This window comes from Rhodamnia argentea, chromosome 7 (genome assembly GCF_020921035.1).
Source record: "Rhodamnia argentea isolate NSW1041297 chromosome 7, ASM2092103v1, whole genome shotgun sequence".
In the NCBI taxonomy this organism is placed as follows: Eukaryota; Viridiplantae; Streptophyta; class Magnoliopsida; order Myrtales; family Myrtaceae; genus Rhodamnia; species Rhodamnia argentea.
In genome coordinates this window covers 20,456,759-20,474,744 of record NC_063156.1, presented here as the reverse complement: position 1 = coordinate 20,474,744, position 17,986 = coordinate 20,456,759, and the positions used below count along the sequence as shown (strand labels likewise).

Here is a 17,986-nt window from a genome sequence, read left to right as displayed (position 1 = left end):
GAAGTCCGCGGAGTGAGAGCTAGTGACGGTGGCGAGCGGTTCCCGACGATGCGACGGCAAGGCGAGTGGCGTAACCGGTTCGGTGTCGGAGGTGCAACGCCGTTTTGGGATGTTGCAGAGAAGTGCCGCAGGAGGAAGATGATGAACAGTAAAATGGGGAGGGCTAATTCACGTTTTTGTTGGCTATTTCTGTTTGTAGTGGGCTGTTCGTGGGTTGATCGAACGGCTTGAGGAAGGTAAAAAAAAAAAATAAGAAGAAGAAGAAGAAAAGAGATTGGGCGGATGGGCTAAGAAGAAAAAGAAGAAAAGAGATTGGGCGGATGGGGCGATGAAAAGAATAAGAAGAAGGGGTTGGGCTTGGCGTAAAAAAGAATAAAAGGAGAAGGGGTTGGGTGGGCGTGAAAAGGATAAAAGGAGAAGGAGAAGTGGACTGGGCTGGTGAATTGAAGAGAAGAGAAAGGAGAGGTTGGGTTGGCGTGGAAAGAAAGAAAAAGTGGGCCTGTTTTATCTCTTGGCCGAGATTGAGCCCGAATTAGAGGTGAAGGAGAAGAGAGTGGGCCACTCGGATGGGCCGGCATGAAAAAAAAAAAAAAGAGAGAGAAATTGCTTTGGGCTTGTGCTATTTTGGGTGTGAGGGAGCCGGGCGAATTAGGGCTGAAGCCCACTTCATTTAAAAATTAAAAGCAAAATTGGGCCCGAACCCTTTTATGTCAATCAGGTCCGGTTCGAGTTCCCTCTCCCGGATCCGAGGATCCGACCCGGTCCCGGTCCTTTTTTTTTTTTTTTTTTTTTTTTAAATAAAAAAAATAATAAAAAAAATAATTAATAATAAAATAATCAAAAAATCAAAAAATAAATAAAAAATCAAAAAAATCATAAAATTTTCAGAAAATTAGAAAAATGTTTTCTTTGACCTTTTTACCCCTAATGTGAATTTTAAGCCTTAAATTGGCGTTGATTGAGGACCGATGTCCAATCCAGCCCGATGTTGTTGTAATTCGACTTTCGAGTCGAAATTGTTTGTTTAAATATCGCCATTATAGATTTGATCCGCATGTGCTTATCCCGATCTTTATTTGGCATATTTACCGGATTGATCGTTTATAACACTCGTCTTTTGAAAAATTGCATCGTTAATCGCTTTCCCTATATGCTAGGTTAAGGATAAATAGGTAATTGCACGAAATGACAGAAAAACATTATGCATGATCATTTAGTACTGGTTAGATACCCGATGAGCTTAAAATGATATGCAGAATGTGTGGTCACCTTAGGAAATATCAACTGGTTAGGTACCGAAAGGGCGCTAATTCTCTAATTAGCGTAAACAAGTCCCCGAACTTAGAAGCTCTGGTTGCGTAGAAATCGAGATAATCCTCCCGTGTCTCGATTGGTTTCTAGCCGACCCCAATAGGCTAGTGGCGACTCTTAATAGCATTTCAATTTGCTAATCAATAAAAAATCCAATGTCACGCGAGGTAGGACTTGGGAGAGTCCACGCCATTGATCTATGGCAATACCTCTAAACCCCGCCGGACCCTCCGCGGGAGGCCGAAGGCGAGGTCGCGACAAGAGTAAAATTGACTGATTATCTTATTAGTCCGGTCAAATCAACAATCCATCCTTCAAGTGTCAATTTATAATTTGAGAATGAAATTCTCTTTTTCTCTCGCGCAATTACACCTAATTAGGTGATAAATTAGTGTTATCAGTTAAAATTGGTTTTTAACGAAGGCAAAAGAAGTAATCTAGACTTACCAAAAAAAAAAAAAAAAGAAGTAATCGAAGTCCCGAAAACTCGTTAGTCCTCGCTTTCCCAGACTAGGCTAGAAATCGAATGGTATGTTCAATGGTCGGTTCTTTATCTATGCCAGAAAATACAACAAAATTAGGCATTTTGAAACCTCTTAGAAAAGGCTAATCATTGACCCAATTGGGATGTTTTTTCCTATAAATAGGTATGATAATGCCATTGTCTAATCCTAATTATTGTCAAACTTCTTTGACAAATTGGCTTGGTTCAACTGTGGATCTGGTTGGTCATCTTGCCCCTAGGCGGTGATGCTCTACATTAATCGGCAGGTTAGGCCTAACAAGAATATATACATTGGGTAATACCAATGGAGCCACTGGCTTTAATCTTCAAGTTTGGCAATTGTTCGGGCTATCAATCAATTTGAATCGCCAAATTATTGATACTGACTTGATTATTTTGATCAACATTAGCCTAAAAAATGGAGAGGGACTAGGAAACACACCCTGTTACCACTGAATTTGTCTGTGGTGGTTGGTTGAATGAACTTGATCTCAACGGGGCATCATGCATAGCGTTGATGACGATTGGCTTGATTGCATCAATATGTGACTTACAATTTAGTTGGCCATATCATTTTGATGCTCATCGAACATTACTCTCATGGTTGACACCATGTTGGAATCTGGAGCAACATCCCTTAATTGCTCTAAAGAGTCGTGCATCGTAATATCAACCTCCTCACATCAAGTATCTTTTGCCACTCTCCCAATGGTTGAAGTTTTAGGATGCGCGGCCTCCTCACTACCAATTTGTGGTAATGAGCAAATTGTTGCCAGCAATATTGTCAGACTTTTATTGATTTCTAGTTCTTGCGATCGCAGACTCCTCGAATCAACAAAATGCATCCCATCGAGCAAGCCAAAAAGATGTTTCCCCAGGAATGGCTCTTTGTGACGAAATTCATTTAATCGAAGATCGATCTTTGATTATCGTCCGAATTGGGTTCATAGCAATTCTGATAGGAAGTTGATGGCATAAGAAAAACTATAACTAAGTAAAATGTTGATTAAAATATGCTTTCAAGAATATTGATGGATTAATGAGTGAATCGACAAAGGATACGAAGGGTCTTTTGTTGATTTTGGATAGCAAAGTACATGACAAGAAATTTAAAGGTACGAAAACCGGAAGGAATCACAGCTAGTCATTTACATTGCGGAAAATTAAAAATAAAGATAAATTTGCTAGAATGTTGAGTCATGTTATTGATTGGTATTATTTATAGCCCATAATCAACAGTTAAAAGTGGTTATTGAATTTGAATTCCTAATCCTAACTTTAGAACAAATAACTTCTTAATCCTATTTGAGGTTACAAAAACCTAAAATAGCGGCAATAATCATAACCGTTGTCGATGACTTTTTTGACGAGTTGTCGATGTCTATGAACTGTCTTTTTACATCGATGACATCTATTGTTCACCAAACTCTCATATTATCAACTAAGTCTGTCGCTTGTCGGTTACAAGTAAGAATTGATCGTTTTTTTTTTTTTTTGGTGTTGACAATCTAATTCGGACAAAATGAAATTATCCCGGTCTTAGAATCCTAAATGTACACGGATGGATTGGCACTACCAGGCGCAAAGCTTCGGCCTCACCGGGCTCCGTGAGATATATCCTCTCAACACTACTTCGGAATCTGACAAAAACCAAGCAGTAAAAAAGCAGCACAAAAGTCTGTTGTTTTCCCAATATTCACGCCACTTCTCTCTCTCTCTCTCTCTCTCTCTCTCTTCGCCAAATGAAATGAAGCTCGGAAAGAGACACGACAGAGATTGGGTCGTCCTGGTTAAGACAGATTCCTGCAACAGAATCAAGACGGCCAACTAAAAGCAGAAAAAGAGTTTGGTCCACACTAACTCCACATCACCTCAAAAGCAGCACTCAAACGACAGCAACTTCTCCTCCTCCTCCTCCTTCTCCCTCTCCCGCTCGTTCCTCATTTTACTCAACCTTCCTCCTCCTTTTGACCAAACCCCGCCTTAAGCTTCTTTATTCGGATATGGTTCTCTCTCTCTCTCTCTCTCTCTGTAATATAACTTGACCGTCCTTGTTCATACCTACTCCACCCTTTTTCTAACCCACACATCAAGAGACCAATTACAGATGAGTGGCATGATGCATGCTTAGCTTGATTAAATTAGGTCGTTTCAAGTCCCTTTCGTTTCGCCGCTCGTTGACCTTGCTTTTAAGAATGGCGTTTGGGCGGGCATTATTCGCCTACAGACATATGTCCGACTGTTGGAGAGAGAATCCTTGTGGGTTTTGTGCTGAAAGTTTTCCAAGAGCCGATGAGCTATCTAACATTATGAGGGTGAAAGACATAAGGGTTGTCTTACTAATTCGTCATTCGTTTATTTATTTATTAATATTATTATTAGGAAAAATAACACAAATGATCTTTGAAATTTGGCCCAATGTACAATATGGTCCATGAACTTTTAATTTGTTTAATTTAATCCCTGAACTGTTGGTAAATGTTCAGTATAGTCCTTTTGTTTGTTTAAACGACAAAATAAAGTTTATTTGATTACATACATTACAATATGTTCGGTTGGATGCTTAAAATTGGTGAGTTGACATGCCTAACTTTTTTTCCATCTCATTTAGAAAAGGAAAAAAAACTTAGGGCATTCCCATGTCCATCGTTATTTAATGACATAGATCACAATATCATGATTTTATACGAATATTTTACGCGGATAATCCACCTGTAGCTTTTTTTGTTTTTGTTTTTGGGTCCACTACTTAACAAATTAAAAACCAACAGATTTCATTGACTTAAATTAACGGAAAGATGACATTGAACATTTTGATATAATTGAGGGACTATATTGAACATTTGTTGATAGTTCATGGATGTCATTGAATAAATTATAAGTCCAGAGACGATATTGCACTTGAACCAAGATTTAGGAACCGTTTGTGTCATTGTCACTTAATATCATTTTGTAAATAATTGGTTGTCCTTGAATTCGGTTGGGTTTATCATTCAAATGGAACCTTCTCTCAAGAACTTTAAAAGAAGAAGAAGAAGAAAAACCGACATCTTTGGCTAACAACAATATTCATAACTAAAACATGCACTTCCCACCAATATTTTCTCCAAGTTTAGCGTTAAATACTACCATGAATGTGAATGTCAAGTTCCTTGGTCAAATATGGGATATCCTATTTCATATACTATGGCAATACTATACAATCATTTAGTCTTTATTATACGTACCTAACAAATAATGTATAAATATGACGGAGACCGCAGGAAGGTAAGAGTAAATGTTCGGTCAAGTCAAAACTCTTTGTGCATGTATAGGCTTTTCAGAAACATCAACGGATTTCAATCATTTCAAGAAGAAGTTCCATTAATTTTTTTTGCTTTTTGTTAGCATGTCCCCTTTATCTTTTTCCTTCTTTCTTGCCCGGATGTGATTTCTTATCAGCAACATAAATTCATCACAGCCCAGCCACTGTCATGGTAACTCCCTCATATCTCAACTTCATTTGAACTCCCTTCTCACATAACAACAAGACCCTCTCTCTCTCTCTCTCTCTCTCTCTCTCTCAGGCTCATACAAAACAAGTCAGGCAAACACTTTCTGTCATGTGAATTCTCTCCTTACTATTCCTAAATGTCTAGAAAGGCAAGCAAGAGGGCGAGTTTCAGTCCGGACATGGATGACAAGCCCACAATCCTTCTCGGACATGGTGGAAGTGCCAAACATGGAAGAAGCAGAAAGAGGGTTGCCTCTACATGGTCTTTCAGGCTCACCAAGGAATCGCAATTCTCGCCGTCAGAGTTTTTCCGGCGTCTCGGAGATAAGGCAACGAAAGTTCTTAGATGTGTGTCGAGCAGTAGGTCTTCACGAAAGGTGTCATCGTCGATGCCTCAGTTCGTGAGGTCTCGGTCCTTGGCGGACCAGTCGGAATCCCACAGAGCTGAAGCTATTGAGGATTGCATCAAGTTCTTGAATTCCTCGTGCTCACTGCGGAGATCGAATTCAGTTGCAAGCGCCTGTTGACGCCCCTCTTTATTTCAGTGGCTATCTGCTTTTGCGGAGGCATATGATCATGCAAACGACGCAAGGGAAGCTCGAGAATTGTGTTGGGTGATCATCGAGAATCGTTGTTCAGATTAGAAAGATACAGGTATATGCTTTAGGTGCAATCCAATTGTGGTCGAACTGTGAAAACCATGCGTTTATTCAGCTGGCAGAAACTTGTTAAGGAAATCAAATGGAAGTCATGTAGCACGTACGGTGCGGGTGCCCTTTTTCCATGTGAATTTGATTGAACTGTGGCAGCCACTGTCCCTTCTGTAAAACCAATTCTTGGACAAAATTTACTCTTGATTCCGACCAGCCGATCCGGCAAAAGCTTTCTTGGTTTGAACCGGGACATATTGTCATTCATCTTAGACAAAATGACGCATGTGTGCAAGAAAATCCAATCTCAGTACATCGAATTCATGTAATAGACCACCTCCGGGTCATGAGTTGGCCGAGGCAAACTCGATATTTCGGGTCTATCTTCCAAATTCTTTCTAATTCATGCGTATGAATCTCGCAGCATAGCGACATGCCACCTCCAATAGAAGTCAAAACAAGAGCTTCTCGATTGGCCCATTTAGACATTAGGATCGGCCTTTTTCCGGACATATATTCAAAGAAAAGCATTGTCAGGACCACCTCCAATTCTAAAGCGTGACCAAGCGTCCCTCTTGGCAACAGCTTTCTCTCCATCTTTTTGACTACGCTTAAATGCGTCCGCACGAGTTCTTCGCCACCCCTAACCTGTCTCTCACAGAGAAAATGAAAAAGAGGGACAGAGTCTTCGCGTGTTCTACACAGCAAACATATGGAGAGATTGCTAGTGTTCCTTATGAGAAAAGGGGCTTCAATTTACGCAGAACTCATGTCCATCATTCAATAACTTGCTGACAGACGGACACATTAACTTCTAGGTCTTTGTGAAATTAAAGCAACATCCAATGGCAAGAATCAGGAATCCAAGGATAGCTTTTCGAGTTCTTCAACTCCATGACAAGAGGCTTTCTTCAACTCCAGAGCCCTCTTGTAAGGAGGGGCGATTGGGGGTTGCACAGGATCAAGGCTCTTGTGAGTCCCGTCGGGCGCTTTAGGGAGCGGGTACGATCGGTCGGAGTCATGGCCACTGAGGTCACCGCAGGCTAGAAATGGAATGTACACCTTGTTCGGCCCCTCCAACCATCCACTACTGCAATCTGTCACAGACCCACACGATGAAATATTTACCGCATTGCCACAAATGACTATACATCGTTCAAGAAAATCAGGCACTTGATGGAAAGCCCCTAATATTGGAAACTTCAACTTTGATAAAACGTTATAACCACAAATCACTAAACATCATTCAATAAAATCAGGCGATCGATAAAAAGCCCCTAATATTGGTAACTTAAACTTCGATAAAATTTTATAACCTCCTCGTTACATTCCAGAGCAAGTTGCATTGATAATGACCTAATACTAGGAAGAGGGAACAGCTGAGCAGAATATTCTCTTTTCTGCAGATTTTCGTTATGCCCTGAATACAACATGCAGTATGCAGCTTAAAGGTCTTAATCACATATTCAAGCGGCATCTATAGATGCAATATAAAATTACAAAGCAATATATTTTCCGAAAAAGTCATCTTACATCAGTAGGCAATCAATTGAAGACGAAGATGAAGGAAAAAAAAAAAGCACAGGAATGTCATATACTTAGGTCATCAACTCCAGATGGACTCCCAATCTTTCCTAAAAGGTGATGTTAAGTCCTTCGGGTTAAATCCTTCAGGGGGAGGATAGTTCTCACAAACAGCAAATGCCTCTGCAGATTTAAAAAGATTGTCGTGAGCTTTTATCATTGTCTAGGACCTAATGAAGAGGAAAATCACTGACATTTATGTCAAACAAGATCAAAGTAATGCATACATCGAAGTCCAGCTATACACCATTTCTCCCCTTGATAGAGTTTCTTACGCGAGGCTGCATGAAATCAAACAGATCCTCCCTCCCTTCCTACCTCCCTCCCTCCGTCTCATACGGAATCTTCCACACGAGTAGAGATTTTCTGATCAGGAACAAAATCTCTAATCTGGTAAACCCCATGCAGCCTTTTTCTGATCAGGAACAAAATCTCTAATCTGGTAAACCCCATGCAGCCTTGAGACCTTTTGAAATAGTCCCGTCAACATGATAAAACATCCAAGGATTAACCTGCTTGGTGGATGCTGCCAGGATTAGTAATAGGATGCTCCTGAGAAAATAAATCAGACCCACTCAGGAAAAGTACGATTTGACAAGCTTTTTTCTTCACTTCCTTGCACAAAGGTCTCCTCTAACAAGAACTCGAAGATGACTGACCAGAGCCACAGCTAGGTTCACTGGATATTTTAAAGAGTTCATTTCTACATATACCACCTAGATTCTAGAACAACAAACATGGTCATGTACTAGGAGGTCTGCTTTACCGTCCGCTCTGTTTTCATCCCTACATCAGTAAATTCTCCAAACACTCACTGATGGTGATATCAAGCGTTCTCATTTGGAATGGCAAAAATTGCTTAGAGAATAAAAAGCAAATAGAAAGGGAAGACAAGAAAGTCACGTATGAGCTTCTAGAGAGTGCTACTGAAATGGCATGATTCTAAGCATAAATTTTTTTTGGGATAGTTACCATAACATAAATGAATTAGTAGCTGACAAGCACTGGAAATTTAGAGCGGACACAGGACTCATACGTATGCTGGCGACTACTTTTCGGCTTTGCAAATGTCACAATAGGGAAGAATAACTTCAGCTGCAACAAGCAAACAAACAAGAAGGTGTGGAATGATGATGTAATGATTTAAAGCCACACATCAACAAAATGGTAAATGATATCAACACAAGATAATTTTAATGACACGCTAATGAAAAACGAATAAGAAATTGCGCATTGGCAACATTACAATTGGAAAAGAAGAAAATCAAGGATTAGCCAACTCCCCATGACAATTCTTGGAGTGAAAACTAAAAACTTTCTAAAATTACTAACAATCAGTATTACTTGAAAAAAATAGAACACGCCGGATACTTGATATAAAGCACAAAACAATTTCAATGTCAGGTAAATTCAATACGACTACCAGCTACTGTAAGTGCAACTCTCATAAGAGCAAATAGATAACTTACCTGGCAATAAAGAAGGCTCGTGTCTTTCCCACGAAGTATTTTTGCAATAAACTTTCCACCTTCTTTTAGCACATGAGAAACAATAGTGAGTCCCTGCAGGATGCAACAGGTGAGTAGAGAGGATGAGAGGTCTTCCTACCGGTGTCATTCATGGCTGAAAACAAAGTTATACTTGCAACAGTTAACATCTAAGAATCTTAAACTGCACTGACTTTATTGACATACAAAAACTACACTTGGTTTCAGTGGCTACTAGAACTACAAGGTATTATTGAGTAGGACTCCCTCATTTTTCCAGGTTAGCTTTCTCTATGACTTCATTTTTAGTACTCTGTTTTCTCTGGTTCTCACCTTTTCCTCACTTATACTAAGACACAGAGATTGTAATTTCAAAAGTTTCAATGTCCAAACACATCATTTCACTAAAAGGTAAAGCTACACTGAAAGTGTAAAAACTGCAGCTGAAGCCAAAAAGATACAGTTAAAGTCTAAAGCACCCTAATCGGGCTCTTAGTATTCCTGCTGAAGGAAATCACCATGAAATTTGAAAGATTACAAGTCATATTTTATAGTTTATCCTTAGGAGTAACTACAAAACTTACCGCTAAAATTAGTTGAGACTGAACAAACTCATCCATGTCATGAAGTCCAGTGACCGCAAGTTCCAGAAGTTAAAATACCCTCAGTGAACATTTCACCAAAAAGAGCAGACATAAGGGCATGAACGAGCAGGTGGCACACACTAATACACTCACCATCAGGAGCGCCATCACAGACCACCAAGTCAGCCCTGCAACCATCAAAATGTCTTATTACCTAGCCCGAGAGAGAGAGAGGAAAACTAAGTAATCTTTTAAAATTTATATTTATGAAGCCTTGGACTGCAAGCCACAAAGATCTTACATAACATCCTGAACTTATCATCACATGAAAATCTGGTATACTATAACTAAAACCAAGCCTACTCCACCTGTAACAATGTACATCAGGCTAAAACATTTATTTTTCCAAAATGCAATTAGGAAATTGTAAGTATTTCGTTATCTTTCTTACATGAATGTGTCTGGACACACAGGATATCTACATAGATATTCTGAAATGGCTTCACTTCATATTTCATACCCTCTCAAATAAACTTACTTCGCATATTCAAACATAGTCTTCTTCTATTTAACTTTCTGCTAAGTATTTACCATGTAAGCTATCCTTTCTCCCTTGCATTAATTCTACAAAATTTCTCCAAAAACCAATGCAAAGGCCAAAAAAGAAAAGGACTATTCGGAATGATAGCTCAGTAAATTAAACAAATTATGCTAGTGACACAGCTTGTTGAAATAATGCAATCGTTGATGAAGGGGGAAAAAAAAACTACTTAAAAGCTTGGGAGGCTTTTCTTTCATTCTTTCTTTCCTCCTCTGCTTCTGCTTCTTCATTTTATTTATTTCTTTTTTCAGTTATGCTGTGTCAGGAAGAGGAGAGAAGAAGAAGAAGGGGGGTTTTGTGGGGGGTGGTGTTTCTAGGTCCAATATGTTCGGGTGCGAATAGTTTGAGCTTGGTCATGAAAACAAAAGCCAAGGTCTGTGTATCATCTCATTTCCAATTGCCAGTTATAAGTCATTGTCGACCTTTAAGTGTCACATATAGCAAGCCAAAGAAACTTTTCTTACCACTTCAGCTGTTCGGGCATTTTTATATCACCCTGTACTTGGATGACTCCCTCAATTGGAGCCATAGGCTGTAGATCAATTGCGATTATAAGAGGAAGATCACCTTCCATGAAATTAGGACAAAGAAGAATGGTCTAAACAGAGTCTGAACAAGAACACAAACATCAAGATGCAATATCAATATCTCTAAGAAGCAATAACGTCAAAGTCCAAATTTCTCAATATGGATATGGAAAAAGCTTGTCCAAAGCAGGCGAAACGACTTGGTATTCTGAAGTTCAGTATGCATGCTTTGCAGAATCCCATGTTCAAAAAAGATTTGGAAGCTTCACATGATAGAAAGTATGTCAATCGGAGAACACATTTGATCCTCAAAGACTGTTACATGGACTTCACGACCCTCATCCAGTATGGAAATATGGTTCAACACTGTTCCCTTTTGTATCTCAAATGATTTGCAATGTCAACATTATACTCTCCTCCAAGTGACCTACCGGATATGAGAGCGATAGAGTATACAGTGAACCAAAGCATCAACTGAACATGGATTTAGACTGTATACAGTGCTTTGAAGAGAGACATAAGCTTTTTGGAAGTTTCTCATGGTTAAATGCCATAGAAGCAGTTCAGATTAAGGACCAGTACAATTCATTCAACAAGGATATGACAAGATCCATACCAGGAGTTAATGTTCAAACTCTTTATTCTCCATTGGCCTTTTCAATATGGTGTGCACAGCTCTTTGTATGATTTGAAATAGAACAATTAAGCATGACAGGAAGTTAACTAACACTACTGCACACTTCCAGAATTGTTTACATCACCTAAAATCTGCCTTGAGATATCAAAATAAATTGAACATCTGTTATTTAGACAAATTGGAACCACCAAACTCTATTTTATTGTCTCTAAACCATAGCATTCTGAGGACACCATACCTGAATTACTAAGGGTAATCTATTAAAAAAACTGGAGAAGAGTACAAAAAAGAAGAATGGTTGATTCACCAAAGGCTCATTTAAATAGACACCTGAGAGCTTGTCAGGTAAGAATACAACAACAGCCAAGTTCTACGCTAGATCATCCACAACTTATAAAATATCAGCCACTATGCTCTAGTCTGATTCCCCTTTCAAGATGTAGTGCTATGAAGCGACCTAAAGACTCGATGGACGTAAAGCATCTCCAAGGCATTCATATAGAAGAATCATAGAATAATTATCTCTGGACTCTACAATTGCAAGTCAGTTACCAAAAAAATCTGACTTCCATGACGATCAAGTAAGAACCCTAAAGGAAGTACTTGAAAAGACATGATAGAAGTTGACTGACCGATAAAGAGACAGACAGATAAGGAGATAGACAGGTGGGCATGAAGGAAGTTGCCAACTACAGCGCCTATAATTTGATTTTATCACCTAAAAGATGCTTTGGAAAAATGTTTAGAGACACGTGGCCTGGCATCCCAGCTCGCAAAAACTCTTGATGTTCATTTTCAACAAAGGTTTAGAATCTTTAGAAAGCCTAAACTGTCCATTATAGGATTTGAAACTTGCTCAAATTGGATGCCTATCTCAATATAAATATGATTGGTTTTGTACAAACTGCGGCATTTCCATGCCGAGTATATTGTGATGCATGGAACATATGACAAAGGTGTGACCCAGGATTATCAACTCTTGAAATTGTTCTCACATAATATACTAACATGGAAATTTGGCCATTCGAACTTTGGAACAAGCATGTGATATATTCATCACATCCAGATAACAAGAAAAAAAGAGTCAACTAATTCCTGCACAGATATGGCAGATTGAAGATGCTCTCATAGTCTGAAGATGGTTTCAATCAATTGAAGAAAAAGCTAAACCTTAGCATCACCTTAGTAGCAATTTTAACAAAAAGAGAAATCATAGTAACATATACCATCAACATTTACAAGACTGGTGAATTTTATACCTAGCATCAGGTGAAAGCTTTGCGGGAAGATACAACTGACGATTTAAAACCTGCACATGAAAAGCAGGCTGCATAAGCTAAAATCCATTTTAACCAGCACAACTCCACACATGGCAAAAAGTCCAAAGGAGAAGCTATAGAGTAAAAGATGTTTATGACATAACTATACAGAAAGAAGGAATTTGCACATAGACCGTTCGAGTCCAGCGTACATAAGACTTGAGTTAGACAGGCAAACAATTTCCCAAGGATCTCAAGAGACTGTGGCTTTTAGAAGATTATACTTTAGGATGAAGGGAACACTTTAAAAGAAATCATCCATGTCCAATGTTTCATTATGCCCACAAAGTTTCCATTTTCAATTTTTCCGAGAATAATTAGCTATGAACAATTCAAACGTGGACCTTACCAAAAAAAAAAAAAAAAACAATTCAAACGTGATTATCATAATATGAATATAACCAGTTTTAACCAGTCTTTCAAGTAAGAAGGAAAGCTGTGTTATCTAATGGCACAAAAAGAAAAAAAGCAGAAACAGCTTCTGAACAGGGATCGCAGTCCAAGCTCACTTATTGCATGATAATTGACATACCTTGTGCTTCCATATACACTGAAATCTACATGGTGTGGATTGCACAGATACAGTTTCATGTTCAGATGCTATCTAATTATCCAACTGATTACCATGCAAAAAATGTACATTTAGTGGTAGGAAAAGAGATACCTTGTAAATAAGTGTTCCTGTTTTCTTGTGGTATGCTCATTCAAAATAATAGAAATGCAGAAACTGAACAAATTGACATTTGCTTACATCTAGAATACTTGACGAATGAGTGGATTGTTCTCCTATTAACTGTCAAATATCATAACTTCTTTTGGTCTAAGAACATTCCCACTCTTCAGTAAACTAAGGTTCTTGGCATGTTCTGGAATTTATTTTAATAAGTCCTCTTCAACTTTACTTTTCGGTGTGAACGAAAATCAAAGAATCAACTCAATTACAGAATTGTCTTTCCAAAACCAATCTTATGAGGATATTGTGCAGCTGAAACTCGAAGATTTGAACATTGACTAAATAAAGAACCATTCTCAGTTTCACCAGAGGTTGCCAGGTCATCTATGTTCATACCTATCAATGCAACAATTTCAGGATGACTCATCACATACAAAAGTTGACATGACTAACTTTTTTGACAAAAGTAATTTAACATTTGTAGAAGAATTTAAAGTCCTTATAGGAGCATAGCTGGAATGACCTTCAGTTTTTCACTAGGCGTCAGTAATCAACATCCCCGTGGCACTGAATAGTATACCTGACTCCAACTACCAGAGGCAGCACATAAATCTACCACACGTTTCACTCCTGCAAAAGCCAAAATAAAAACATGAGAAAGGTCTCAGTATATCAGATATGATGATTATGTTTCCTCCACTGCATATGCTTCTTAGCAAATAATATACTCAAGTGACCTGTTTGTCAAAGTATGAATATGTCTATAACAGATACATCTCTTTTGGCTTGTCACCCTTACAACATGCATCTACTACAGAAGAACATGTATAAGTAGCTGTGATTATCATGACTATCGAGAAACCTTCGCCTTCAAGCATAGCATGAACAATAGAGACCTCATGCTTTGGCAAAGAAGCAGTACCAACCCACATTTGAGACAATCAAACATTGACTTTCCTTTCTAACATTGAGAAAATAGACGGCTGCAAGCTATGCAATTTTTCAATCAAATGTTTGATCTCTTGCAATATAGTAAAAACCTATAGACCATGTTAGATTGTTTAAAAATCATCATTTAGGTGAGGTCAGAGTAAACTAGCAAGTTGGCTCACTGAATTCGCTAAAAACGCGAGTCGACTCGTAGCAATGCATTTATTGTAAATTGTTGTATTATCTTGAATGGGCTTCTTCTACTAGCACAGAGAGAATCAAGCTCACTTGCACAGTGGGCCAACTTTGCTACCTCCCGACTCAAAGCCGAACTTTCTTTTAGAGTGATGCGGGAGCATCAGAGCTCGCAAAATCCATTGAAGACAATCAACTCACAAGCCCCACTCAAGCCTCACTAATTAACCAAGCATGGGCATTGCTTCGTGGTGTCACTTCAGCTCACACATCTTGAATTACTTGATTAGTTCTAGCTAAATATGGGACAAAGTAGCAAGTATGTTTTCTCAATCACTTTGAATCTTCAAAGTTCTGCACCAGTTCAAAATAAAAACTGTTGGCACAGAAAGAAAAAGCTCCTGCTGATTCTGTACTGAAAAAAAGGAATGAACTCATTACCTTTACCTGGAAAGTCTTGGATAGAGAACTTCTTTATTAACAGGTTATGTTTGACTTTCAATATAACGTGGATAATCAATTTATTCGTCATACTGGAGTATACATTAAAAGTCATCTTATTATGTATTATAGATGTCTAGGGACAAGCTTATTGTTCTAATACCATTTTATAAGAATATTTCGCAGAGTTTCTAAAAACTTATGATCTCTTGTGTCCACTCCCCATCCTCACTAAACATATGAGTTTGAGAGAGAGTGAGAGAGAGAGAGAGAGAGAGAGGCACACTACCCTCAATTATGTTGAAGTCCTCATCTATTTGGAGAAGTTTAAAAGTACTTCGAGTGCACCGACCTTCTTCTTTTGCTTTCCGATAGTAGATATCCTGCAAAAGAATTAACTCTGAATTCGATATGGGAGGAATAGGATAATCCCATCAAAAGAATATCCTGCAAAATGTTAAGTTACCCTTTTGTCACTTGAAGCTTTGCCCATGTCTTATTATGCTCCAGTAGGAGGACCCCAAAGTCCACTATATTCAAAGAATGAAAACAGCATCAATAAATTGGACAAAGGAGCAATATCAACTACAGCAACAAAATTTCGAGAAAGCAGCTTCATGAGGAATAACCTTCAGGGTTTTCAACATGAACTCAACTACAAATCTGTCAATTTGACTGCCAGTTACTCACAATGACATTTTCAAATCGCTTGTCAAATTGAAGAGCCACAAGATTCAAAAGACATCAAACCTCACCAAAAAATGGAATATAGCCTAAGCCTGGCCAATAAAAGTTCGTTTAGCGGCCGTTGCTCCTGTTTAAAGTAGCTCATGAAAGGTGGTTCAACTTTGACTAGGAACATTCTAAAATAGCTTGTACGCATTGACCACCACCATGAGTACATGATCAGGTAACTAAATGGCATAACAACACCCTGAATATCAAAGATTATGCCTACAGCAACAGTCTCAGAAAAAACATATTTCAGAATGCACGATGTCGATGGGCACACCCCATTATGCTACGAACTTTTGAGAGGAAATCTCAATTATCAAAACTAATTAAATGATGCTACAACACAATTCTTGTAATAGTTAAACACGTAAAGTGCGCTTGTCTAGAATCAGATGCTTTGATCAAGTCATCCCTTTTCGTTCAACAACTAAAAGATGCCACAATACATCAGCCAGCCCATCACGATGTAAGGCGCATTCCGTGGTTGACACCAGCTTCTCATTGCAGGTTATCACTCAAAGGAGCATCCACAACCATCTGTTCCAAGCTGAAAGTGAGTTGTAGTGGCACTAGCATCTCCACAGAACTAAATCTAACCTTGTACAGTTGTCTTTCTTAGCTAAGGCTGAGCTTAAAAACTTTTCATACCAAAATGCACATATGCTCTATAGTTATTCCAACGAAGGACTTCTACATGCCTTGAAAGAGCGTTTTCTTCGACAGAGACGAGGCCAATATTTGTTTATTACATCACACAGCTGGAGGGCATTTTCGGATTATAAAGCAAATGGCGGCGCACAAAACATCACAAACACGGCAACTATCACGAACAACACGAATATAAGGTAAGGTAACTTGGCCAAAGAAGCCAATGAAAAGCGCAACTTCGGGATGAGAAAGCAAACACGAATATAAAATCGAAAGAGGAAGAGACAAATCAGGGAGTGACGAGGGAGAAAGAGAGCAATACCTCGATCAACCCACAAAAGGCGCGAGAGAGAAGGATGCCTTCGACGGAGCACTCGGGCGGAGAACGGCGGAGACGAGTGGATGATTCACTGTTTCTGGGCCGTTGGCGGCGGAACTATTTTGACAACGGAGTACGGAGTCACAAAATTAGGAAAAACGCACAATATTCAATTTTGGCCATTATGCTATGCTATGCTACGCTATGTTTCGTTATAATTCAATCCCTCAATTATCTCCGGTGACAATTTAAGGATAAATTCAATTTCCCATCTAGACGTGGACGGAAAATGCTGACAAATCAACGATAATTTGTACAAGCTTATATTTTTTACCCTCGTCCTTTTTAGGAATGCTCAAGTTCGGTAGTTATATTTTAATTTACAACGATAGTAGTAGCCGTCTTGTTTCTTTTGGTCCTGTCCTCGTAGCTTGGGAAGCACGGACACTCTCCGAAAATCTCCGTATCGACGTCGGGCATGTGCCAAGATCCGACGGACGTCCGACACACTCTAACACGTGGTGGACATGTGTGGATTTTAGCGTGTGTCCGATTTTTGACATGTGATCGCCTCTTCCGACACGCCAGCAACACGCATATCGGACATCCGGACATGCAAAATCCAACACGCGCGGATCAATTTTGGAAATTTTCATATTTTTAGGTGTAAAAATGTAAATTTATAAAACCTATTATTCTAAGAAAACTCCACCAATGTAAATTTAGGTGAAATGTGGATTGTTTCTTTTTGTTGGGTTTATTGTTAAATGTCAATTTTAATGGTGGAATGTGGATTGAATGTTTTTTTTTCTTCAAGCTTTATGGATTTTTAGAATGTAATGTAGTTGAATTTGTCAATTTGGAACAATGGTACTAACAAATGGTGGATTAATGTTTTTAGTGTAAATTCATTCTAGGCACATTTTTTATTATTTATTTATTTATGGATTTGAATCAAATTATCTTGATTGAAATAATCATAAAAATGATACTTGATCTCACACACACACACACACATAGAGACACACACACGTTAAACATATGACGTGTCTCAATATGTTGGAATTCTCTATCATTGACATGTTGACGTATCGTGTCGTGTCGTGTCGAGTCATATCGTGTTTTTGGTGCTACTTAGCTTGTAGTAGAATTGATAAGATTTTAGGCATAACTTGTCTAAAATATTTCGCCTATAAATTGGTGAGTTAAAACTATGGTCAGAATATTTACAAAATCTTCTACTTTTGTACTAAAAATTGTCCTAGAGACTTTATCTATATCGAAAATGACAGTACTAAATTTTTGCATATTATGGAAATATTCTTAACTAGACTTTCAATTAGATTA

At 38.5% G+C, this 17,986-nt stretch overlaps 2 protein-coding genes and 1 long non-coding RNA gene across 4 annotated transcripts; 1 reads left to right on the top strand and 2 right to left on the bottom strand.

Annotated features, from left to right (window-relative positions):
• The first annotated feature begins 5,279 nt into the window (after positions 1-5,279).
• LOC115756204 lies at positions 5,280-6,069 on the top strand. Its single transcript, XM_030695901.2, has one exon. The coding sequence runs from the start codon at positions 5,447-5,449 to the stop codon at positions 5,834-5,836; it is 390 nt and encodes a 129-aa protein (XP_030551761.1). The 5' UTR covers positions 5,280-5,446; the 3' UTR covers positions 5,837-6,069.
• A 355-nt stretch (positions 6,070-6,424) lies between these two features.
• LOC115756210 lies at positions 6,425-7,946 on the bottom strand. The gene is made up of 2 exons (XR_007199284.1): positions 7,558-7,946; positions 6,425-7,056 (listed from the first exon to the last, which is right to left on the bottom strand). It is a non-coding gene; the product is annotated as an uncharacterized LOC115756210 (long non-coding RNA).
• Positions 7,947-10,698: 2,752 nt separating this feature from the next.
• LOC115756211 (putative tRNA (cytidine(32)/guanosine(34)-2'-O)-methyltransferase) lies at positions 10,699-16,493 on the bottom strand. 2 transcript variants are annotated; one of them, XM_048282522.1, is made up of 5 exons: positions 16,162-16,493; positions 15,404-15,468; positions 15,227-15,320; positions 13,952-14,001; positions 10,699-12,688 (listed from the first exon to the last, which is right to left on the bottom strand). In XM_048282522.1, the coding sequence occupies exons 2-5, from the start codon at positions 15,428-15,430 to the stop codon at positions 12,608-12,610; spliced, it is 252 nt and encodes an 83-aa protein (XP_048138479.1). In that variant the 5' UTR covers positions 15,431-15,468; positions 16,162-16,493; the 3' UTR covers positions 10,699-12,607. The 2 variants fall into 2 exon arrangements, with proteins under 2 accessions (XP_048138479.1, XP_048138480.1); XM_048282523.1 differs by lacking the exon at positions 10,699-12,688 and having other exon boundaries at positions 13,530-14,001.
• Between the last annotated feature and the right edge of the window lie 1,493 nt (positions 16,494-17,986).